Below are 26,399 nucleotides of genomic sequence, written 5' to 3' on the forward strand. Positions count from 1 at the left end.
CAATTAACAACGAGCAATGCACAGTTAAGGGAGTTTGAACAATGCCCCCAAACTGATCTGAGGGATACCCTTTAAGGTAACTACATAGCTTAGCATATGGTTGTATCTGGTTCTAAATGACATGTAAAACCAAAAAAAAATTGCTAGCTCCTCTAAGCTTAAACATTTCAGGCAAGTGATTTAATTTCAACTCAAAATCTCAATTTTTAAAGCATATCAAATTAATACACTGACTTAGCACTGACTTTTAATTAATTCTCAGTTTCGATTTTAGGCAGCTTCTTACAAAAGCATCAAAACAGACAGTTTAGGAAAGAAAATGTGAAACACGAGTAAGTTTGTCACACAGGCAGCATTTAACTTGGAAAAGCTACAACATGAGTATTTTCTGCCTCATCTAGGTAAGTCTTCAGCATCAATTTCAAAAAGCATTTTAAAAATCCTTTAAACATTTCAAAGCGAAGGGAAGCAAGATGGTTGCTGCTATTAACTTTGATTATGCTTTTGGCTTTACAATGCTCTGAGCAGTGGTAACAACAACCCTGCAATACTGTATTGAAAGCAACAGATGAGGAAAAAAAAATGAATCACCTACACAGGACCTACTGACAGTCAAAACATCACTGCATTAATTGTAATATCTAGTGCTGTTTGAGATGAGTATTTATTAATTTACCTACATCTCAAACATATACAAAATCTAACAAAAATATTTTACGGTGTACATTACTCAGAATGTTCTATGTTTGCTTTGGGTTTTCACTAGCTCTTCAACTATTTGGAACTACTAAACGAGGGCTCTTTAATAGACATTTGATGAACTATGCACAAGACAATGAGGGCCTAATCCTGCAGTGAAACAGCTGGCTGATGCAAAGTTTCCAATGCCTTCCAGTAACATGGAAAGGTTTATCCATACAGATCACATTAGATATTAACCAGTTTTTCTTTCTACTAAAGCAAGACTACTAACAGTCAAAGTCAAGCACGAGTTTTAAATGCTTTCATAAAGCAAAGGCTTAGCAGAATAATAAGCCAGAACACTAACGCACGCAGGCAGCAGCTGCCACATAACATAGGCTTACTGTTTCTTCCTAGCATTAAATCAGAATGTTTCAAAAGCTAGATTGCACGCAATTTAAGATACTTGACATGAGTGTTAGCAACAACAAAGCAAGGACTCATGCATGGTATACACCTCTCATTTATTCAGGGAAACATGTACAACAGAGGTTATATACGGAAGTCAAAGTAAGTTAATCTGTAAAACACAAAACATTACATAAAATCTCCAAAAGAGCACAAAGGTTTATGGAAAACATTCCAGGGAAATGCAAAATCCACTAGTAAAAATTTACACATGTATTTTTAGTGCCAATTAAAAAAAAAATATTTTTTTTTTTATGACACATGTGATACTGGTTTGTTTGTGGGGTTGGGTTTTTGTATGTTTTTACATCAACATACTTAGGAACTTTAGCCTGGCAAATGCACTTTTAATTCCCTCCATGTTAGGAACACGATTGCACAAAGAGCATGAAGTTGTTTTTCTGGTACATAAGCAACAGCAATAACAATAGTTTGGTCTCTTTTTTTCCTCTTTCTTTGAAATTATAAATCTTAATTGTTCCATTGTATGATCAAAATTTTTTGAAGTGAAACAATCAAACCTAACACTAATTAAGCAAAGTTGAACTATTACATAACTGAATTCTGAAACAGAATAAAGAACTGATACCATACTTCAAGTACTGTATGTTTCAAAGAACAGTTAAGAGACTTGTTCGTTGTCAAAAAGGCTTTTGCATGACTTCAAGAGTTTCCCTGATGAGTTTTCCACTCATGTATCAAACATATCAAACAACATGAAAACTAAGCATTTCTTTCATGCTGTGATACTAATGTACTTCTACTTGAAAATTTCTCATTCAGAATCATACCAGCACCGTCAATTACTATTTACAGCAGCACATTATAAGCAACAGGCAGAAATAAATTTCAGAATAAAGCCTTCATAGAGACATAGGCAGGGAATGCAGAGGTGTACTAGTAAGGAGGGAGGCACATACATCTTTTACCTAGAGTGGCTGACTTCACAGCAAAAATGATGTATATGTATGCTATATTAGCACTGTAGTATTCAGTGATCAGAACCCACTAAAAACCAAAGGTCTGCATAATAAAAACTGAATATCCCTTCTATTAAATTCAGAAGCAGAAAAAAAAACAAAAAAAAAAAACCAAACCCCCCACCAAACCAAAATCCCCACAACTCTAGTTTACTAAAGTTTCTTTAGAAAATGAAATCAAACTGGCTTCTTGGAATATCAATATATACAGCTATGCTTCATGATCTACAAAGCTGGTGTTTAATACCAAGAATCTTTGCATTATTTAGTAAAACCAGCTAATATAAATTAGATTTTAAAAAGTCTATATTTTACAAGAAAAGAAATTGCAATATTTGTTGTCTTATAGACTAAATGTGCGTATCTACAAAAAGCCTGTCAATGCAATACACTTATTCCAAGTTTTAAGAATAAATTATTCTTTGAGAACTACGGTGACATCTAAAAACCAAGAACACTTTGTCAAAAAAAGGAAAGCAAGAAAGATATTGCTTTGTTTTAAAATTTGTTTCACATTAATGTCTTTATTTGAGGAAATCTTATCTGGTGATACAGACCCCACAGTGTAATTAACGTTAATGTCGGTAGATTACTTCTACTTTGGTCAAATAACACTACTGAAGTGCAGACCATAAAAAGTAGGATTAAAATAAATAACATAAAACTCTTACAGAGACACTGTAAAGCCAAATGTCTTCAGTTATATGTAAGTATAGTTTTCTACATCTATAATCACAGAGTTACTCTACCTGCAGAAGTTAGCTCAATTTACTACAGAGAACAAGGAATAAAACTGACTTTTAAGAAACCGAAAAAAAATTTGTCATGTCTCAAAAATTAGGAGAAAAATGCAAAATTAGCTATAAATATATGCATCTATCTATACAGGAATGTCCCTGAACTATGATGTATGAACTCTAGACAGAACTGAATAGAAACAGAAAAAGAGTGTATAAGAATTCTAATACTGAAGACAAAGAGGGAAATCTCTTTTGTTCTATTTTGGCTTACATTTGCTTGTTTTCCCTAAAGCATTTTACATTTACATATTTCCCTCTTCTAATCACATGCCTCTCACAGTTTTTCCCAATCTATCACCTCAGAGGCAGTTCTTAAAGATGTTATCAATAAATGCAAAGGGATTTTTGACCTTGATATTAATTCAGTGCTTCAACATCAAGTCTCTGGCAGCTTTAATTAACAATTCTAATAATCACATCAGGCTGAATTTGAAAGAGATATGTGAGGAAGCAAATTCTAGATGTATTACAGCTGTACACAATGTTTACAGCCGCATAAAAACAGTAAGGCAATGCTTCACTGGAGCACTTACAAAAACACATTGAGCCCCTGCCTCGGGTATTACCATCATCGTCATCTACTATGTTACTAATATAGGTCCAGTTGCTCCATCAAAAGTTACTCCAGGTTCTCCAATTTAACTGTTTTAAAACCTAAGTTCAAATTCACATTGTCATACAGTTCCCTGCCAACTAAATGAGTTTCAGTTTTCCGCAGAAAGGGGAAGAAAGAAACCCTGCAAAACTGACTGCCATTATGTTGGGGGTGAGGTGGAACACCCACGAGGGCTACCATGAAAACCAGTAGTACATTTCAACATTTAAACTTCTCTGCAGCAACCAATACATGATGAATGTTTTTATGCATTTATTAGAAATATTATGTACATGCAAATCCATATCATATGGTAAATAGGAAAGAGTGAGAAGTCCAATTCATTAACATTTGAATTTTGACTTCGCTGAGGCCAAAACGTTATTGAGATGTACAACTAGGTTAAAGTTTTTCCAGCATTTTCCTCTGCTGTCTGAAATCTGGGGGTTCCAAAATTAGAAACTGAGAAGGGCTCAAGTCAGTACTTCTCTCTATACCCACAATATATAAAGCTGTATCAAGAATATATCAAGATATTATGCACTATCAAGAACATTAGCTGTGGGTTGGGTTTACCGTATTCAGGCTTTGACAATAGAAGTCAGTAACATTTATTATTCTTCCCTGCTGCATGAAAAGGAGAATTTTGCAGGTAACTAAATTTATCAGTAATTCTATGAGACTTTTCTATTCAAGTGGCTAACAGTAAATAGGGAAAAAAAACACTTTTAAAAATTAGTTGACTCTTAAAAGCAAATACTCCTCAGATGTTACAGAACTTTCATATATATTTGTAAGGAATTATTTCCTGTTTTATTTTTCTTTTAGACATAAATCTACATTGTACGCAGTTAGCTGAGCAAAGAAGAAAACACTGCCCTAGGCACTACACTAGGCTACAGCGGGGGCACAGAACGAGGGCACACCAGCACAGCTATGAACAGATAATTACCCTGGATTCTTTGGTTCACTGTCCCGTGAACTTCCTCCCTTCAGCTTTCTAACCAGCTTCTCACTGCTGCGTCTAATGGAAGCACGAAGTTTGCTAAAGGAACCACTGCGTTTTAAAGATCCAGTGCCATCCTGAAAAAAATTGAAGAAATGTGAAACTGCACGAGTTCGTTGCCCTCCCCCAAAGCTGGCTCAAAAGCATGTCGTCGATGAATTATTTTTTTTATTGCTGTTAATATATACTTGGTAATTACCTAACCACATTAATACCGTATAGCTACAACTTCACCAGAACAAAAGGGTTCCTTCCAAAGATCTCTAAAATGTGAAGACATGCTCAAGCCATGATTCATAATAATAAAAACCCACCACAGCAGCTGAGCAATTCACCATCACCATGTTACCATTTCACATGAGCACACTGTGGTTAACAGAGTATAAGCCCCAAGCAAAAACATTCCAGCAGTCTAAGAAAAACACCTGTTGCATTCTGTCTAAACATCCCCGTTACCCGCAAACATGTTTGTTTAATTCTGAAATCCTTAAACAAAAATAGTTCTGATCAGAAACATGTATGGTTAAATTCCTGTGCTTCCATTTTCACTTTCACCAAAGAAAGTGTAAAACATGATGAAATGAATTTTTCATACATTGCATTCACATTTTACACTGCCATGCTGATCCAAAGAAACTTCCAACTGACCACGAGTCTATTTTTAAATGTTTTACTCTTAAGAACACCCAACAGTTTAGTAAGATTAGAAGTGACTGCTTCCTACTTCACAGAAATCCTATGTGATTATGAAAGAATAATTGTGAAAGAAGAAAGTAAAGTACTACTAAGCAGACAAAGACAGACACCTGAGTTGGAGTGAATTTATTAGAAGTTAGAAAGACAAATACACAAATCACTGAACACCAAGATTAGTAGAGAAAAGCATAATTGCCAAAATCTCACACAAAGACTAAACAGCAATGCTACTTTAGAATAATCATAAGTGAAGACATTCAGAGTTCCATATTGATGTTAACCACGTAATAGGTCTCTAAATACATTTTAAAGCACTTGGAGAACATGCCTTACTTTTACGGGTTTGGTTTTGTTTTTCTCCTGTAAAGATCACCATCATGCCATTTCAATAACACCTTGTGTGATACTTTTAACTACCTTTTTTCCATAGTGAACAGCTACTTATAAAGTTCATTGTTACTTTTTTTTCTTTTTTTTACTAATGTATTACACAGCAAATGGTTGTATAACATTTTGTATGACTAGATACATATCTGGCAAAGCTACACATGTACAGAAATAGAAAACCAAAAAAGGACACCAGCACTGAAGGAATGGCCAGTTTACAGGGAGGTGTAGCTCTGACAAGAATCTTAAGGGGGTTGCTAAAACACAGCAGTCAGTACTGAAGAGAGAAGTTAAAGCCTGAAGGTGGTGCACGCCCGTCATGCAGGAGACAGTATAAGAATCACAAAAGGCATCTAGGCCTGTCAGAAATGGAGAGAGAAAAACCGAATGAAACTGTTGGGAAAAATTCAACAGTTTTCAATTTTGAACAGTTATTTTTTACAGTATTTCTAGGTCACATTCAAAACTATTTTTTCCTGAGTAAGTATCTGGACCGCCCTTAAGTACAAAGTGCAGGCCCTTGCAATTACCAGGATACATATCTTTCTATAGTTTCTCCTATATCACTAATACATGACTTACAAATGAGCATGACTTACATGAGCAATGCTGTGCATTCTTTAAGTTAGAATTTGTATAAAATACTAAACACCTTTATGAAGTGATAGCTTTAGTATTACATTTTGTAAACAGAGAAAGGATTTTTTTTTCAGCTGACATTAACACAAAAATAAAAATAAAGAAAAAAAACAAACAGAAGAAAGGAACAGAGCAAGGTGCATTCATTTCAGCTTTAACTTCTGTCAGGAATTTTCCTCAAAACAAAACAGCAAGAAGAAAGAGGTCCTCCCCTAACCTCCAGACAAAATTCTGTTTATTACTTTAAGGAACCTGAATCCAACTGACCTGAGTCAATTCAGTTTCACAAATATTTTTTAGAACGTACTTCTGTGTGTGTGTGCATATATATTTTTTTTTTTTTAAATAGAATTCAAGTGGAAACTTCTCTACTTGCCCTAATGCAGCAAGGCAGCTGAAAGAATCCACCTTTAAAAATAAGCTGTGGTTCAATTTACACATTTTCTATTCTTGCTGTAAGTACAGAGACTATTACTGATAGTCTTAAGATAACTGCTTTGAAAGCCTTTATCTATAGCAACTGGAATGAACAGTAATTAAAGTTATTCCTGGAAACGGCAAGATGCCTTGCTACCAAGTAACTAGAAGATCAAAACCCGAGTTAGTTATCTCGCAAATTAAATTGCATATATTGTTCACACTTTTAAAAACAGACTTCGGCTTTTCAGGATTGAATAAACTGAAATCTATAAATTCCAATTAGAAATATTAGATCAGTGAAAAGGCTAATTATTCTTATGGTCTTAAACCAACAACACTGTAGTAGTGAAAGTGATCCAAAGAACAAAGGCAAGACAAATTCGATAGGTATGGAGCGTAACTTCTATTATGCTAACCAGCACACTAGGAATAATCAGACAAGCTTTTGGGTACTTGAAATCCGAAATAAAAACATCAAACCCTGAACTTAAACACTGACTGCATGATTATCAAGATGCCTTTAAAACATGAGTTTAGGATTTTAAAAAAATATCCTAAATGCACTATGAACAAACAAGAAAATCACAAGAGCTATCAATTTCTATGGCAAAGTTTAATTGCCTATGTTTACATCATTCAGAATGAGAATCACCTTATTACTTTAGCTTACACCTGCCCACCATCATCATCTTCTGTACTTGTAGCTGTCTGCCACAATGCCCATCTGACTGTCAGACACTTCTTATTAAAACAAGAGCAACTCTGACCAACTAGTCTATAGTAGTAAAATACAATTTCATTTCACACCTGAAAGCGGATTTCTGTGCCCAGAAGCTTGTCTTCCTGAAGTATATGGGTTAGAGTAAGAAAAGGTACTTCCCCACGCTAAGAACGTTACCTTAAATTAAGCACTATCATACACAAAGGTTTTGTCTGTCCTGCAACTGGCTGCAAGATCAATTTACAAAAATGCCGATTACAGATACCTGCTGACATTTTTTGTATACGAATATAATAAGGGATACAAATCTTGGTATTTCTGTGTTGAATTTTTAAGACCAAGTATTTCTATGCATCTTCAAGTATCTTCTGTTAACTTTAAGGGATGAACTTTAGAAGACATAGGCACTATACATGCACTATACAACCTCACTTAACATGTCTGTTTTAATAGTCAACGGAAGATTTACTTCAAAAGGTACTTCAGGTTTTTTTATAAGAGTGTAACACACTACATCAAAGCATATAATGCTTAATATGGATTACATTACATATGAAATTCACTTAATCACAATAAACCTTCCAACAAAAATTTTCCATTTAAGTTTGCCACTTTATACACTACATATTCTCTCTGATAGCCAAGAACATGAGTCAGCTTGACCACTTCAGAAGAATTTAAATGGAAAAGGCAGGCCTCTCTTCAGGCTCTGCACACAGAAGTAAAGAATTCTACTATACTTTATGAGCCAGAATATTTTGTCTGGAGGAACACATGAGGGTAAAAAAAAAACCACCACAAAAAAAAACCACAAACCCCCAACTATACAATATAAATTAGATGGAAGAACAGCACTGAGATAGAAACACTAGCAGGGTAAAGGGAGAGAGAGTTGCCCACTTTATGTAAAACATGTAACACAAAATACCTTCTCTTAAAAGGAGAAAAAAAGAGCAAAGATGAGAATGAAGCAATGCCACTTCAGCACACCAAAAATGAAAAGTCTGCCCTAAGAAGTCAAAATTAAATTTTTCAGAAATTTTATCACTGAGTTTGATTCAAATACTGACCTAGAAATACTGTCTATTGCTTTTCCACAGAAGGCCCTTTCAATCCAAAACCTGCATGCTTGTTTAATGTCAATAACAGAAAAAATGTTTAATCCATTTAGAACATATAGTCATGCAAAGTACAGCGAAATTAAGGGAAGAGTACAGTACACAGTTCTAATGCTGAATGGGCAAAATGAGAATTAAAAAAAAAGTGTTATCCAACCTTACTTTGGCTTTATTAATGATGCAGTATTATTCACAATAGATGCTGATTGACTGTCTTGGCACTGAGAACACCAATGCCAAGAAAACAATAATAAAGAGACAAAAGCAAAGATGGAAATAACGTTCTCCTTTAAAACTAAAGCAGTATGTGTTTTCTCAAGGTTTCTTTGGAATGCTAAACTGTCTCATGTGCCTAACAAAAAGAAGAAGAAAAAAGATTGCTATTGTAAAAGAAATGAAACTTCAGAATGCTCAATATTGCAAAGTAGGCTACTTCCCCTCCCATACAGCAAAAGCAGGCAACACCACTTTAATCATCTAACAGAATATTTTCAGCAGAACTGCGGATGGGAGTTAGTTCTAACAGTGCAATATATATCCCATTGCCAACAATGGGATAAAGCATGGGTAAGCTGGTGACAGAAGCAAAGACCATAAGCCAGATCAATAACCGAAAGCTTGCACCGTCTTTCAAATTAAAGGAAAACAAGTTAGAAAAATGCATATGTAATTACATCACAAATATGTTTTTACTTCATGACAATCAGTGTTACACAGTGAAGCCAATATATGGGAAACAAATAGAACAAGGTCTGACTCCAGTCAAATTCTAATATGAGAAAAGGGATATTAATTTCACTTAAGAAATATGAAGTTACTATCACGTTATGTAATGGCACTGCTTCTTAGAATGGATTGTACAGCAGCCTGAAAAGTTACGTTCTTTCCTCTAACAAGCTGAGTAAGGAGGAAGATTGGAATTATTTTAGTGTTAGACTGATCACACTAATAAAACTGCTAATACTTAATATATCTCCATAGCAAATGTTCTTTGTGATTCCAACAACTTCGGTATTTTTTAAAAAAATATTTAAAACATAGGTAAATATGACATAAAAAAGACAACAGCAAAAGTAAGTTAATTGCCAGAGTATTTCTAACAGCAAAAAGAAACCACTGACAAGCAATTGTACACCAGACCATAACCAGGACACTCAATCAGCATTGGTTAAATACAACTGCTTGGGATTCTTGAAGAAATTTCACCATTCAGGACAAAAGACATAATGTTTTAAATTTTAAAATATTACATTTTTTTACATTATGTTATGATAAATAAAATGTTATTCTTAATTTCTTAATTGATTCTGCAAAATTACAAAAGACGAGGTAGATCAACCAAGTAACTACTGAAAACACAATAGGCTGGTGAATGGACAACCATATTTGTTACGGTGATAATTTATCTAAGCTATTTTCTTAAACTGTGTACTGTACTTACCCCATTCCATTCTACGCTCATACTCACTTCCTCGCCTCCATCAGGACCACTCTCGTACTTTACCACATCAACATTGAGGCTTTCCCGGCTTCGCCTTTTTTCTATACTCTCAGGGTCATTCAGCACTTCAGCAACCCTCTGTTTATGAACATTGTCAAGACCCTGAGAATTAGATGAAATGTGAAAAGGTTTTATTTTATTACAAGCTGTATTAATCTACAACCTACACACAATAACCATACCAAGAAAGAAGTCCAACCAACTCCATCACCCTGATTCTGCTTTCGAAGGACGGTTAAGTTGTCCTTTTTACATGGCAGGAATCAACACAGCATGAAGTGGGCAGACAGTTTGTGGTCTAAGAATTTGGTGACTTGTCATTCTTTTCCTCCTTCCCTATCACTTGTCAAAGCCTCATGGTGTTCATGTCACTCACCTGAAGCCAGTTTAATATTTAAGCAATTTATAGATCAGGAACAGTCAATGCAATTTCAGTTTTCCACCTACCAAATGGTGCAGTATTCACCCATCTTTGGGAAGAACATCGCAGGTGTCTGAGTATCTAATACCTAAGACACAGGCTGTGTTATTTTAAAATACTGATATATGACACTTGACACAGTAGTATAATTTATCCTTCAGAAAGAAATCAAATGAAAAGTTTATAATAGAGCAGACTACGTATGTCGTCAGTAAAATACATTTACTCTGTGTTAAAGCATGCCCATCAGTTACCAAATAATCCTTTATATACCTTAAAAGCACTAAAATACCTTCTGTAAGGCAAACCTTTAACACAGAACCTAGAAAGTAACACAGCTCAAATTGTACTTATTCAGTTTTGTTTTCTTTTTAACAAACCTACTCCACATCATAAATGGTATCTGCTGACAGGAAGAGATCCCAAATGAATGCCTTACATGTAAGAAAATATTTTGCATCTTTCACTGTGCAGCACTAGTAGCAACTGCAGCAGGGAATCTGTACAATAAATCCATAAAGTTTATCACAATACAGGAAGTGAAAATCATGCCTAAATTATTCTTAAAAGGCAATTGCACGAGTAAGAAAGTTGTTTCAGTGACATTGAGAAATCATGTTCTTGGTTCCCATATAGCTGCCTTCCATCAACAGAAAAGCAGAACAGCCCTCCCTGATGGAACTCTACACACAGGGAAGCATGAAACCAACATACAATGATTATATATTTTCACTTCCACATGGCTGTATGGTGCAGAAAAGCAGCTACACCTCTCAGACAGTAGAGAAACACAGCCTCAAAATGGCTTTTCCACCAATCCCTTTAGCAGCACAGAACACAAAAAGCATAAAACTATCTAAATTCACCACTAAGAAGATGACGTATCCCATACAGACTAGGCTCTGTTCCAAAGCTATCATCTCTTATTTACCTCGTATGTTAAAAAAAAAAATAAATAAAAAAAATAAAGGGACAAGGGAAGTGCACTTTGCCAGTTTGATTCTGTCATGAAACACGAAGGACAAAGAACTTCACTAGCCTTCAAAAATCTAGCATATTTAACCCAGCAGCTAAAGCAAACAAAACATGCATGAAGGAGAACTGAGCTGTGGAGGATTGATGCTTTTCCACACCTGGGAACGAAAATACCTCCTTGATTTTGCTCAAAATGGGAAATGTATTAACCCTGTCCTCCTTTAATGACCTAGAATAGAAAGGCAGTGTTAAACACTGCTAGCAAGACAGCACTCTTTCCTACGTACCCAAATCTAGTACTGTGTGTAATGTGATGCATTATGGTATAGGTGGTATATGATGCACCAATAAAAATCTGAAGCATGCTTAATGGAGTAGCAGCAACAAGCTTCCAACAGACTCTATGGAAAATGGAGACAAGGAACAGTTTTTGCAGTGGGACTGGCAAGCCAGAAATGGGCTAATTAAACATGGACTCCAGAAGACACTCCTTCAATAACCAGATACACCCATCCTTAAATCCCAAATAAACAATTCCAAGCTTCACAGTAAAAATTTGAAGTTGAAAAGCTGGTGCACTGTTTTGGTGTTTAGATAAAAAGGAAACAAACGTAAGCACAAGCTGTTTTCTTCCAGTCTTCTTATTACTATTATTTTATGCCAATTTACCCTGGTTGCATCTGTCCACAGTGAAAAATTATCATGTCTAATGGCAACAGTAAAACTAAGAACCAAAGCAAATATGTTAAAGATGCATCACATGTTCATGTCTTATTTTCAAATCACATTTGAATGACACACACCAAAAATGAAACTTCAGTAAAACCATGTGAAAAATCATCCTCAGTGAAAGTACCCGTATCAACTATTTTGCCCCCACCCTTGAATTTTCCTTGCTGAAGAACTTTTGTCCCAGGTTTATACTTTCCTCTTACCAGTTTCATTCCATTTATTTGGCAAACACAAGTTTTCCATCATTTTTTGTAGAAGAGAGAACTTACGCCATCTTATATCAAAGGGAACTGTTGCGGAATTCACTAGAAGAGCATGAGGTTTGCCAGGAACTTTTTTGCTCTCTCCCTTTTCCTGAAATCTGCTTCTATACACATCAAACACTACACTATCATTATTGAAAATACAACTTCAAATCAGTATAACCAATAAGAAACAGTACATTATCAATAAAGATATGGTCCATCACCTAAGTCAGCTTACTTGAATTTAGAATTTGAGTTTAGAATTTTACATGGACATATAAGAGAAATAAAATAAAACCCCAAACACTTCTGAAAAAATACAAGTCTTATTTACTATTGCATAAAAACAAAACTGACCTTTACAAGCTTTTTTATTCACTTACATTTTCTTATCTTGCTTTCAATTTTAAGCCATGTTTGCTTGTCCAGTCTTACGTGTTTTTTTTATGAAAGACATTGTATCAAATATCCAAAGGGGAAAGGAAAAACAAAAAGCCAACAAAACCCTAACAAAAACAAACTCTCTCCCACCTTCTAAGACTGAGAAAGGGTTATCTGAACAGCACATCTGAGAGCACAGAGACAGCACTGAACTTCTCCACATTAGAAGTCCCCCCTTAAACTGTAATATCCATCCCATCGTTTTGCAAAAGTAACAGGAACAGTGACCGATAAAGTTATAAGGGTCTTCTAAAGGTCTGCACCAGTCAGTTGTATGCAGAACAGAACATTTTTAAGTTTGACAGCTCCTTATTAAAAACAGAAGAGCATTACTGGCAAAAAAGATTATCAACAGAAACTCTCCATTTAACCCTAGTATGGTCTCTCTCCCAGGAGACGTAACCGATTGAGGACTGCTGGCCAACACAGTGTTCTCTTCTCTTCCATTTTCCACGTAATTTCACTCCTAATTTGAATCATTACCCTGGCTACCTGGTGCCACTGCCCTAGCAATTAACCAGTTTGCAAGTGGTTAAGATGGTATCCAATTTATCACCAGTTCAGACTGGTCAGGCACCAGACTCTGAATAGTGAGAATTTTATATATATTGCTCGTATAAGGTACTGAAGTTGAAAATCTGCATGACCACAATGCAGCAGTATCATTAAGGTGAATTTTCATACTTGCCTGTTTACGAGATCTCATTGCCGCCTCTTCTAATGTTTCAGCAGCTTCGAATTTGCCCTGTCGTCTGTAAAGTGCCCCAAGGTTCTTTAAGGTAGTTGTTACTGTTGGACTATTTAAAAAAAAAAAAAGAAGTATATACACCACACACTAAACCCTTCTCAATTCACAAAATAATGAAAACTTAAATTAATATAGTATTTATTATATTTTTGTAATTATTTAGTAAGTTTCTCTTGAAATATACTATACTGTACTCCATGTACCTGGAAAAAACTGTTAACCCCTTTCAAGGTGCGTTAACAGCTGACACTATGAGTAGTCAATAGCCCTGGAACTAGAAGTTAGTAACTAGCCTCTAGGTCTACTCAAGAGAAAACTGGAGTACTATATCCTTGTGTTTCTCAGATGCACCTGGAGGTGAAAATTTATCCCAATCTGAGTGCGCTCACCTGAATAATTGCAAAGCTTCCAGAAAAATAGGCCTAACTCATGCATACAGTGACCATTAGTTAGTCACAAAACAAACTAACAGTTCCTTTCATCAGTTTTTACTTAATACTTATTTGCAGGTTCTATGCATTCAAACTACACTAGAACAAAGGAAAAAAATAAAAATCTTACATTCCATTAACAAGCCTCACTCTCAAAGAAGACATTTTTGTTTCACTGACACAATGAGAATTAGCTCAGTCACAGTATTGTTGCGTCAAGTTTTGCTCCAGTAACAGCAGAGAAAAGATTTCCTCATGCATTAGAATGAACTAGTACATGAAAAACAAACCAACAAAACATATTGCACCCAGAGTTCAGGATGGAGAAAAAAAGAGCAGATTTCAGCAGTACAAAGGTTCTGTTGCTTGTTAAATGCAAGAACTCAAACACTAAAGAAACAAGATACCCTCACCAAGCATTTTCAGTACTAGGTGAAGTTTTTTTCTTACACCTGCACATTTCAAAAAAGGCAGTTAGGGAATAAAATTAAAGCAAACAAAAAAAAAAATTCACCAAGTGTAATCCAAGCTGAAGTCCTTTTTTCTCTTCTTTCATTTTAAAGTTTTTTCTTTCACACAAAACTATATACATGCACCTCAAATACTGTGTTTGGTTTTGGGCCCCTCACTACATAGAGGTGCTGGAGCGTGTCCAGGGAAGGGCAACAAAGCTGGTGAAGGGTCTGGAGCACAAGACTTAAGAGGAGCCACTGAGGGAACTGGTGTTGTTTAGCCTGGAGAAAAGGAGGCTCAGGAGGAGCTTACTGCTCTCTACAACTGCCTGACAGGAGGCTGTAGTGAGGTCGGGGCCCATGTCTTCTCCCAAGTAAAAAGTGAGAGGACAAGAGGAAACGGCCTCAAGTTGCATCAGGGGAGGTTTAGATTGGATACTGGGAAAATTTCTTCACCGAAAGTGTGGCCAAGCACTGGCACTGGCTGCCCAGGGAGGTGGTGGAATCACCATCCCTGGAGGTGTTTAAAAAATGTGCAGATGAGACACTTAGCGATGGACTTGGCAGTGCTGGGTCAAGGGCTGGACTTGATGACCTCAAAGGTCTCTTCCAACCTAAGTGATTTCATGATTCTGTGATATTCTTCAAACTATAGAAACTGCCATAATGCTGAATTGTGGCAGTTTAACTTTGTTTTCTTGTGCCAACTAGAAAACTTAAGTCTCAGTTATTTGCAGTCTCCTTTTTGCTTCTGACACTCTTATCTACAGATCTTGCTGGGGGCAGGGAGAGCATGTATGCCAACCAACGGTATAAAAAGAAAGAAAGGTGACCTATGCTTCCATGTGAAGGATTGCTAAGAACACAAGTGGTGAATTTTTTATGTCACTTATTAGATCTAACCAGCCTACATTAAGAGATGCCTCAGGACTTGAAAACTGCTACTGTACTCCTGAAACCCAGTCCTGGGGCCTGAATTTTTAGTACTATAGTTTTTATAGTCCTAAGCAAGCAGATGGTTGTTTCATTTTTAAATACACTTTAATCTGACATTTCTGGATACTGGGAATTGCTGTGGTGTTTGTCCTTAAAGAAGTTACCCACCTGTCAACTTTGCAAGCTTTGTACCAGCCACCATATTCTCCAAAAGATGTGCCATCTTTTTGCTTTCCCTAAAACAAAAGTAACATTGAAGAAAACTAACCAATTTGTAACTTAAACAAGTAAAAGCTAAAAAAACCCACTTATGACAACGTCCTTACTTTGCATTCTTCCCTCTCTTCTGCATGCATCCAAATAGGCTTATTTTCATCTGATGAAACAGAAGAAAACGGTTAATAGAATTACAAAGCTACAAAGTATTTATTGATTTTCATCCTTCTGAAACGAAGTTGTGAATCAGGGAATTAAACTATTACCACCACAAAAAAGCTTACCGTCCATACTACAAGGAGACAAATAAACATGCACCTGCACCTCTTCTTTTCTAGTTCTACAGTCTGTCTTCTTTTCATATGTGAACTTAGAAACCCTTACCTCTGAGAACCTTTGAAGTCAGCATTTGCTGCCATCGATTTGTCATGTGCCCAGTTCTACGCTAGAAAACACGCATTTCTTTCTTTCATCATAACAACTGTTTTGACATCTACTAAGTGGTGCATATGCTACCATCATGGAATTCAATGAAAATTCTTCACTGTGACTTCTAATTAATAAAAGGCATTCAACTTCAATATACGGTGCAATTCTTAACTGAAAGGTATCTTCCCCATTCTTTAAAAGTATTAATGGAGGACTCACATTAACAATATATTTATTATATCATTAAATACCCTGCACTGACTTTCTCCTGTGACTGGAAAGTGTCATACATTTTTCTGCCACTGTAAAAATACAAAAATTGGTTTTGGTTTGGCATAAGATAAATTATGCCAGAAACACAAACCATAAAACACAAACCTACCAAGTCTACCTGTTGTAAGAAAAGCTCTCGCTTTCCATCAAACATTACTGCTGTATCTAAATACTTTCTTATGATGAATGTACTTCAACACATCTATAATCTCACTTTTTAAGTCTTCCTCAAGCAGACAATTTTCATCAGGATACAATTAACTTCCCACAGATTTTATTTCTCAACAACTAAAAACATGAAACATACATTCAAATCTAGGGACTCGGTTTCTTACCATCTACAGAGCCAAATTCCCGTTCATGAGCACGAGTAAGAATCTCTTTGTATAAAGTTTCCGCTTGCTTAAATTTGCCCTGTTTTAGATAGCAGGATGCCTAAAAACAAAATACACACACACCCCAAGAAGATATCAGCACACTGTTTTATTTAGCTTGATAAACAATAAATACAGTACATGTTGAATAAAAGTGCATTTTAATTAATCAGAAAATTTTACTTTCTTAGATTTACTTTATAACGGGCTTACCAGGTTATTCTTTGTTTTTGCAACATTTGGATCATCTGGTCCCAGCTTGGTTTGGTAAATTTCCAGTGCCCTCTGATAGTAGTATTCAACCTCCTCATATTTACCCTGGTTCTGGCATAGTAAAGCCAAGTTATTTAACTGTTTGGCAACATCAGGGTGATCTTTCCCCAGGACCTGAAAATTAAATACCTTATATTAAAATATGATCTAGTCATCATATCAGGGTTTAGAAATGCATAATTTAGAAATAACCTGTTAATTTTTATTGCTCATCAACTCAACGCAAGGATGACAAAAGTAAAATCTGCATTTGAAAGATATGAAAGTTACTCAGTTCTGTTACAAACCGAGAATGCTGCAGAACAGCTCATAAGAATAATGCAAGTAGTATAATAACATCATATGCAGCACATTATACAAAGCCTGAAGATGCAGGCATTCAGTCTCACAGACTGGAATAAATATCCATGTGGTCACAGAACAATCAACTTAAAAATGTTAATGTTGTTTCATTATAAATTCCAATGCTTTGTCAAATCAATGATTAACTATCAAAATGGACAGAAAAAGGTAAAGAAGGTTAATTACAAGATACAGAATTTAGAATACACCCAGAGTGTTCCAGCAGCTCCACAGGACTACTGGAATTTATGAGTGTTTTAAATTTCAGACACTGCTGACTACTTGGGCATTGCTAACTCTGTGGTTTATCTGGCAGATCTACCCAACCAAACATTAAAAAAAAAAACCAAAAAAAAACCGTAGTGTTCAAACTTTGCCCTCTCCCTCAAAAAAATCCACTAAAAGGTGCTGTATTCTCTTACTCATACCTTTTCTCTGATTTCCAGAGCTCGCTTACACAATGGTTCAGCTTCTTTGTACTTTCCTCGTTTACCATAAAGTACTGCAAGATTGTTTAGAGTTGCTGCCACCTGTCAACAGTAGAGATATATTAATTACACTGGAATTTGCTGATACAAATATCTGATAAATGAACACATCTGCAATGCATCGATGTTTTCAAATTTTCCATGCACAGGGTAGACCTCTTAAAATTTGCGAATGAAAGAATAATTATTATTGAATGCACACATACACAAATGAGGAAAGAAAAAAAAAATCAAGAGATTACTTTTGCTTCATTTGTGGAAATGTCATTTAGCGCATATAGTTTCTTCGTATTTTCTTCTCTTACAAAGCTACCTCTCACATCTAGAATCAGAGATGCCCTGCTTCACACAGGCTACATGAAGTGAGATACCACATTAATTTTAAGCACCAAGTACAAAAGTTTGATTTACACATTTCATTTAAAAGCAGCAGTAGAACAAATCAGAAGTACCCCTTCAATCTGAGATTAATAGTGTGATTTCAGTAAGAAATTTAAAATCTTTCCCCACAAATTAATTTCCCACAGAAAATCCATGCAATCCCAAATCAACTATATCATTTATGGTGAAACTGCATTGAATAGAATGCTCAAAAGATATGTTAAGTATTTACGAGAAAACGAAGAGTGTTACATTTTGGCCTCCTACCTGTACTGTTTAGAGATATGCCAGGTCTTAAAAACTTTCCTGTTGAGTTTAATATTAGAATGAGTTGAAAAAAATTCAGAGAAAAACACAACTAAACATATAATATTGCATATGTACAAACCGCTGGATGATCTTTGCCCAAAGTCTTTTCACGGATAGCCAAGGCATCATTCAGGAGATTTGCTGCATCTTTGTATTTGTTCTGGTCTCTAAATTTTAGAGAGTCATAATTAATACTGGCGATTCAGAAAAAGTCATAAAAATGAAGCTGACTTAAATAATGGCCTAAAGATGCTAGTACAAAATAAAAATAATTGATAATATATTCAGAAATCAAGAAGTAAAAACATGAAGCCTGTAACTGTAAAGTTGTTTGCTGGCTGAGGACTAGCATCTACTACTACTTTACACTGTACAATTTATACCTCTAGATTACCTGTAAGTGAGTAATCAAGACAAGTCCCCTCAATAGACACCAAAAAAAAAAAAAGTATCAATCCCAACTTCATTCCCAAAGCGAAGGCGCAGGCAACAATGCAGTAATGTGTTTGACCTTTAAGTACAGGGAGACATACAAATATTGCAGGACCCTCTTGAGAGTTTTAATAAAAATCAGGGAATGGACAATAAATGGAATGGAAAATAAAAACAGTCAAAAAATGTTAGTCTCAACATTTAACAGGTTGTAGCCAAATATTAACTATTTAACTGATATATATCTATGTCAGTATACAAACCTGTACACCAAAGCAAGTATGTTCAACATCGTGGCAACATCAGGATGATCATGACCTGAAGTCTTCTCCAGATCTTCAAGAGCTTGTTTACAGAGAGGTACAGCAACCTCATATCTACCTTGGGAAGCATACTGGATAACAAGATTATGAAGGGTCCTTAATCTTGCTGGAATTTCATAGCCACCTTGTTGGGCAGCAGCTGCTGCACTGCTATGCTGCTGTTGAACTGAAAGAAATTCACAAGATTAAATGTTTAAAAGATGACTGTAACTAAAACATCTAACATTACTCCTCAATGACACAAAATGAGACTCGCTTTTATTTCTTCAATACAAAGCAGTATTTTTAGACAAAATATTTCACAGCAGTCATGCTGTCATGAAAAGCAACAGTGAAAATATGACCATTTACTCTTCATATTCTGTCCAGTATTGTATTAATATTATTTTACACTCCTATTAGCTCAAAGGGCCAAATGTAATAAACCAATGAAGAAAGCAGGACACTATTTCAGCTCAGCAAATCATTAACAACTCTCAAGATCATATCATAACTTTGCACTTAGAAATATTGACATTTCCCTATGGAAAGGAACATTATCATAGACAAGCCAAATACCTGCAGAAAAGCTCAAATGATTTGTCCTTCCTCCTTTACTCTCCTTCTCTAAGCATACAAATTCTTTTTGTTTCCCTTTGTCTGCTATACCAAGGAGTACTTCAGGTTGGCACATAAAGGATTAAAACACCCTGGATGCCACAAATAACAATTTCAAGAGAAAAGACACTGAGTCAAAGTCAGTGTCAACAGTCAGGTCTTACTTAATAACCCTCAGGGCTTGGCCACTCATTTTCCAGTAGCTCCTAACCTTTGGCTGTTGCAACACCCACCTTCCCATCCCTCCCAAAAATCTGCTACCCCTTTTCTCTTCATTTGGGAGATTTCTGGGAAGAGTGAGAAAATTCCCTCTTACTCATTTTCATTAAATTCTAGACAACAGAGGATAAGGGCTCCCTCCAGCTGTGAGCCCGACTTTCTTCTCTGCTTTCTATTAAGCACAAAATGCTCTCACAGCAGCTGGGAGCCTTTCTATGTCAGTGGAACTACACAATTCCAAGCCTACACCCACAATCACTGCCTACCACAGCACTGAAGCATTTCAGTATTTTTCCTGAAGGTCAAGGAAATTACTGACATTATAAAGTGAAATAAGGTAAAGTGACTATGCAGGTAGATAGACAGCTTTGCCATTCAACTTTCCTGCTGCAAAATTCTAGGAAAGCAAGGATAAAACTCAGGCAAGAATTCACGGTCAACATTAACCTATTCTAAATTCTTCAAGTCCTCCTTCCATTGCTGGCTATGGATAGCATTACCATGCTATCAAGAATGTAGTGCATCTTGTGTATGTGCCCATAAAGGAAATTTGAAAATGCTGATTACAAACGTGGGACACTTCGGACATTTTTTGTGAAGTCATTTGTCTATTAAGAACCATTGTACTACTAGCATGCTCCATATACTATATAATGTATTGATATTGTGGTGTATCAGCTTTACACCCATATAACAGAACATGTCACTAAGCGAGGCTTATCTATTAATGGCTTCTTTCAATCACACCACCAAATCTCTACCTTAAACTTCACTGCATATTCATCAGTCCTTCTGACCTGATGACAGTACTTCTAGAATGAGTAGTAAAACTAAGGAAGACAACCTCAGCGAAGGACAAAAGATTATATGAGAAAGGCTTCATACTGAAACCTGCCTCAAAATGTTAAGTCAGATCATTAAAAAGGTCAGTAACAGAATTCACCACCTGGTCAGACCATCGAAGAACTTCAATGTTTCAGAATCCGCCTCAGTCACTTGGAACAAACCTTTTCCATTCTGAGGCCCACAGGAAAGAGACTGCGGGGCAAACCTGAACTGAAGCCAGTCCCAAGAACTTTGTAACAGCTAGTAAACACTCTTTAAAAACCTAAGCCCCAGTTCTATACACATCAATGTACAGAATGTGTATCAATGACTGGTTTCCTTATTCTAGCAGAAGCATTCACCACTGCTGCTGTGTCCCAGAGGACACTAAGCATGGATTCATTTTTGTAAAGAGCATCTTTATACTCTGCATTGCAGAAATACACTAACATTGTAATCTGAAGTGCACTTACTTCCTTGTCCTTGGTCATCTTCATCATTGGGAAATAAGTCATCCAAAGGCTCTTTGGTGGAATCCGTATCTTTATCCTCCTATAGAACAGCCCCAAACCCAAACAAATAGTTACGCTTAAATCTAAGGCATAAAGGGACAGTCCATTTAATCACGAAAAGGAAAACTCTACATCCAGAACTTAGTAATTGACAAGAATAACATTTCTCATATATGTTTTATGAAGGTCTTATGTTCAAATGTATTTACATACTCTGTCCCAAAACAATACAGGACACCTTCAGAAGAGCCAGGAATAGAAATCAGGTCTCCTAGATTTCAGTCTCAATTTAAGCACACAAGAACACATCTGCTACTCTCACAGAGGCATTATACCTTATGAAAGTACCCAGTGAAGAGTGAGCGCTACTGAACACAGAATTGTCCACCGTACTTTTTCAGTTCTAAACAAAGTTATAGATGGGCAAGGAGGAGGAATAAAGAGACTTCCATTTCTGAGTACTCAACTTCTGTACAAATAATAGGTTTTGCAGCTGTGATCTCTAAGGTTCAGAAAGGAAAAAAAACCTGCTTGGGAGTCATCTCCAATAGTCTCCATCCAGAATCATATTAATTTCTGCACAATCCATTAGTGTATACTGTTCTTAAACATCCAAAGATCATTCCAAATCCCACAATTATGTAAAATAAAGAAACAGATCATCCCTCAATCCTGTTTCTTAAATGTGAAATCTACACAGTATAAGCAGTTGAAGTTCTCAGAAACATTAATCTCAGTAAGGAGAAGACCCAGGAGCAGAACACATTCCTATTTTTCTGGCTCTTCATCCAACACCTTTTCCACAAATGAGCAGACAACTGCTGCTGCTGGCATTCAAGTTCAATGGTGGCAAAGTGGGTGTTCTGCAAAAACAGCAGATTGGTTGGACTAGATCTCAGATGGGAAGTTTGTAATTTTAAATGTGCCGATTCCACCCCCATACTGAGTATATACAATTGACTGTTTTCAACGGCTAACAACAGAGATTGTCCATATGTCCATAAAATGCTTTGCTTACTTTGAGCCTATTTACTAATTAAACTTCAAATAATGGTGCTATTTGGGCCATCTGCAGATTACAGTTCAACAGTTAGCACATCAAAATCCTAATATTCCCTCCTCCTACCCCTTTCCTAAACTGGCTTCACTGGAATTATTCAGCTACAAATAAACACCAATTCATGAAATAGCACTGAAAAGTTCCGCATGCAATTGACCAAAACAACTCTCACTACTCATAATACATTAGAAAGGATTTAGTTAAGCATGACTAACACACACGCATTTACAACCATTATGTTGCTAAAATAACTGGTTATGAAAACAGTTCTTTCCAAGACACAGCTGAGCAGGTCTGAACGCACAAAATGAGATCTTTCCCTATAGTGCTATCTAACTTAAGGAAACAAAAGAAAAGGATACCAAGAAGGGCAAATAATTCAGAAGTCTTTTTAAGTGATAAATTACTTCTGAAAATTAAAATCGTATCCATTTTCTCTCTGAATCTAAGAACATGTAACACAATGGGCTAGCTAAACACAACCGAAAACATGCGGATGATCACAAAGTCTGACAGAAGGTCCTGAAAGGGGGTTCAGTAACATCCTATCTTAGTATGAATTCTCAACAGATGTAACTAGACAAAACTTAACTATTTTTCTTGCTGTCAAAATAAGCCAAGTCCCTTATGTACTTAGGATCTCTAATATTTTACATTCCTCACTTATATGAACTGTTGAATTTACAAAAGGAATTTTTTTCTTTGGTTCAGGTTTCTTTTTTTTCAGCTAATATGATACTAAATATTTATGGATTTTGATTCTCATATGTATTTTACTATCTATACACAACAAAACATGTACTCTCTTAAAATAAAAATGAGCTGAACTCTCAGAATCTTCCTGCAAACTATGTGACACTGGTACAAGGTAAGCATTTTAATGACAAGTTTATGTGACAGACAAATAAAACTATTCTATCTGTCATTTCTTGGTAACTGGGCAGGTTACAACACATACGTAAACGTAAGGTGCTTTTCACTATACAGCTACTTACTGATGGTGAAATATCATCATCATATTTTTTTAATTGATTCATGAATTCTAGATGTTTCTTTTCTTCCTCCAGTTGGGCCACAGATTGCTCACTTTTCTGTAGTTTCTGTTGTGTATTGGCTAGTTCATCCCGTAGCCACTGATTTTCCTGGCATAGCCGGCGAACCTGAGCACGCAATTTCTGCTTCTCTGATTCCACTGCATTTAAGTGATTTGACAAGGCCATCATCACCTAAAAAGGAGAAGGTGTCACATGACATACTTTCTGTACAATGCAGTTCTGTATTTAACATAAGCTTTTTATTATTTAAAACCTATGTCAGCTGTGAAATCTGGTAAACATTCACACTTCTGTTTTTTATACAACTGGTTCTCACTTTTCCTCTAACATTTTTTACCATTTGTTCAGCCAGAATTAACCTAGAGGAATTCTTTACTAATGGTTGTTTTCCATGATGCTATCAGAAATCAAATTGTTTTAGAATTCCCTGAAGATTACATATAATCTTAAAATATATGAAAATTTTGAACTAGATTACTGAAACTGAAATCTTTGTTCCACTCCATGAAATGGAGCAGTGATACTTTTAACTTGAAGGAACACAAAAATAACTGAAGAACACAGAGCTCTAATTTAGCAGCTTTCAGACAAAAAAGGATTCATATACATGCTTACAGTTCATAAGGATGAACACCTCAGCATAATGATAATACTTCAAAGGGACAATTATACTGCTGAGATCTAAATATGCAACTGAACACACAGTTTATGTAAGCACTTTATATATACATATCATAAGCTTGAGTGTGTAGACATTCACTGTATTTGAACAGTCACGTTACAGACAAAAAGTAGAACAGCCATAAAAGCAGCCTACTTGGATTGGGTTTTTTGCTAAACAAAGTTAAATGAAAAAGGAGCTTGTTAAGTGAAAGCCGAACAGTACATACAGAAGATATTCTCCCTTCTCTGTTTATACAACCTCCCACTGGTACACGTAGAACGGCTGACAGCAGTCCCTTTACAGGAAGCACACCTTGTAAGAATGGGCCACTGGTGATAATACAAATCTTTTAGATGAGTTCAATATCCTCAAGTTATTAGCATTTTACCACCTCAATTTCATGTTTCTTTAAAACAAAGTTACCTTGAAGTGTTTTTAAACTAAGTATTTCATGTTAAACTAGTGTCCTTAACTGAAATTTCAGCTTTCAAAAAATACATCAAGCCTTTAGAAACCACTTTTTCCTATAAAGGCATGAAAACCTCCAGGTATAATTTCCTAATACCAGTCCAAATCTCCGTACTTCAGCATCTACCTATTTACATATTCAAAATTGTTAATAATGTAAATTACTTGGACTAGTCAAACAGTGGCATTTGTAACATAAGAAAGTACACACAAAAGAAATCAGTGATAATAGGGTCAGTATTCAAACAACACTGTACAAGCAACAATGGCAAACTAAATCCCTTTGTAATCTTACTCTCAAGAATTAACTGAAATAAAAGTTTGATTAGTTCCTTCAGCAAAGTCAGTTTCATTTTCATGGAAATAACACTTATGTCATCAGACCTACATTCACGTCACAAAAACATCCATAAAATATTTCCATATCTTAATTTAAATACTGCAAATAAAAAAAAATTACATTGTTGCAACCCAAAATGTGCAGGAAAACTAGGCTTATCATGTCTGAGAGTAATAGTTTGAAGCATAATTGCTTTCCTAACAAAAGCAGCAGTTGCAAATTTCTTGGCTCCTCAGTGCCACCGTTCACAAAACACCATGTGGGGCAAACAAGGCACTAACATCCACAACTGCGGCTGATGAATCAGGTAAGAGTGAAGAAAAAGAACTAGCTTTTCAGAGTGCCAATACCATCTCAAAGTTCTGAGAGAGAAGTTACTCATTCACTCTTCTTCAAGCACCCATAAAAAGTAACTCAACTATTGCAATTGCATCCCATATATCTTCTGGTATTTTCTTCCAATACAAGGAACTGAAATTCATATAATATACTAAGGCCTGACAGTCTGTACCACAGTGTCCAGGGCTTCTACATTCCCATGTCTGGTAACCTGTATTTGTTCATCATTCTCTCAGGCCTCAGCTCACCATGAACCAATGCACACAACACAACTTCCAGATCACCAAACAATAATAGCTCGATCCAGATAAGATGACTGATCACAGTTATGCATCAATATAAAGCCTACTAATGTAAAGCTAACTCACTGGCGTTTTCAACTCATTTGCAAACACTCTGCCATTTTACACTTAACAACTGTGTCACATCACATTGTTTCAGGTTCTTGACCTAGTACAAAATACCCTAAAGTTGGACTGTAAATATAATCCTGACATCCTGACTAAATGCATCTTAACACTCTACTTCTGCAGACAGTATCTTCATCAACTAAGATAGTTCACAGAAATCAGCTCAGAGTCCTTTCTTTAACACAACCGTGAAAGTTGTTCAGATTCTGTACTCAATTCATAAGCTCTAAAATGCTTTTAGATTCAACTTTGATTTAGTAAAACGTTCAGTAAACAGTAGAGATGCTCAATCTCCAGAAGCATCATGAGCTACTATAAAGAATCTCATAATGGAATATAAACATGAATTTAAGGTTAGGCACAGCTCAAAGGTTGGGGCAAATTATTTGTCTGTGTGTGAGACCTCCCCATGCAATAATTTAGAGTTAAAATGCAAACGCTCAGATCTTGAGCTGCTCAAACACTGCCTACCTAATGCCATGGAAAAGGCTAAATACAAAATAGCAACTGTCTCACTGAAGCAGCGAGGAGCTCAGTTATGAGCTTCAGTGCTTTAACACTGAATGTGTAATTAGTTCTGCAACACAGCAAGACAGTATCTACCTCTTAGTCACAGCAGTCTTTTTCCTTAATATACAATAGCAACATAAATGTCCCAGCACATTTCTAATATTTAG

General features: G+C 35.8%; 1 protein-coding gene across 6 annotated transcripts in view; it reads right to left on the bottom strand.

Annotated features, from left to right (window-relative positions):
- Nucleotides 1-26,399, bottom strand: part of KLC1 (kinesin light chain 1) — a 47,804-nt gene that overhangs the window by 3,806 nt on the left and 17,599 nt on the right. For 3 of the 6 annotated variants that reach the window (XM_040599748.1, XM_040599749.1, XM_040599747.1), the window contains 12 exons: nt 23,442-23,672; nt 21,348-21,426; nt 19,174-19,399; nt 18,558-18,645; nt 17,729-17,830; nt 16,899-17,072; nt 16,647-16,746; nt 15,720-15,769; nt 15,562-15,629; nt 13,515-13,623; nt 9,953-10,114; nt 4,477-4,607 (listed from right to left, as the gene is read on the bottom strand). In XM_040599748.1, coding sequence (XP_040455682.1) covers nt 4,477-4,607; nt 9,953-10,114; nt 13,515-13,623; nt 15,562-15,629; nt 15,720-15,769; nt 16,647-16,746; nt 16,899-17,072; nt 17,729-17,830; nt 18,558-18,645; nt 19,174-19,399; nt 21,348-21,426; nt 23,442-23,672 — 1,520 coding nt within the window. Of the gene's footprint in view, nt 1-4,476; nt 4,608-5,337; nt 5,973-9,952; nt 10,115-13,514; nt 13,624-15,561; nt 15,630-15,719; nt 15,770-16,646; nt 16,747-16,898; nt 17,073-17,728; nt 17,831-18,557; nt 18,646-19,173; nt 19,400-21,347; nt 21,427-23,441; nt 23,673-26,399 lie in introns of those variants that run through there. The other 3 variants (XM_040599752.1, XM_040599751.1, XM_040599750.1) reach the window with 3 other exon arrangements.

The sequence above is a fragment of the Falco naumanni genome, chromosome 7 (assembly GCF_017639655.2).
Source record: "Falco naumanni isolate bFalNau1 chromosome 7, bFalNau1.pat, whole genome shotgun sequence".
Classification (NCBI taxonomy): Eukaryota; Metazoa; Chordata; class Aves; order Falconiformes; family Falconidae; genus Falco; species Falco naumanni.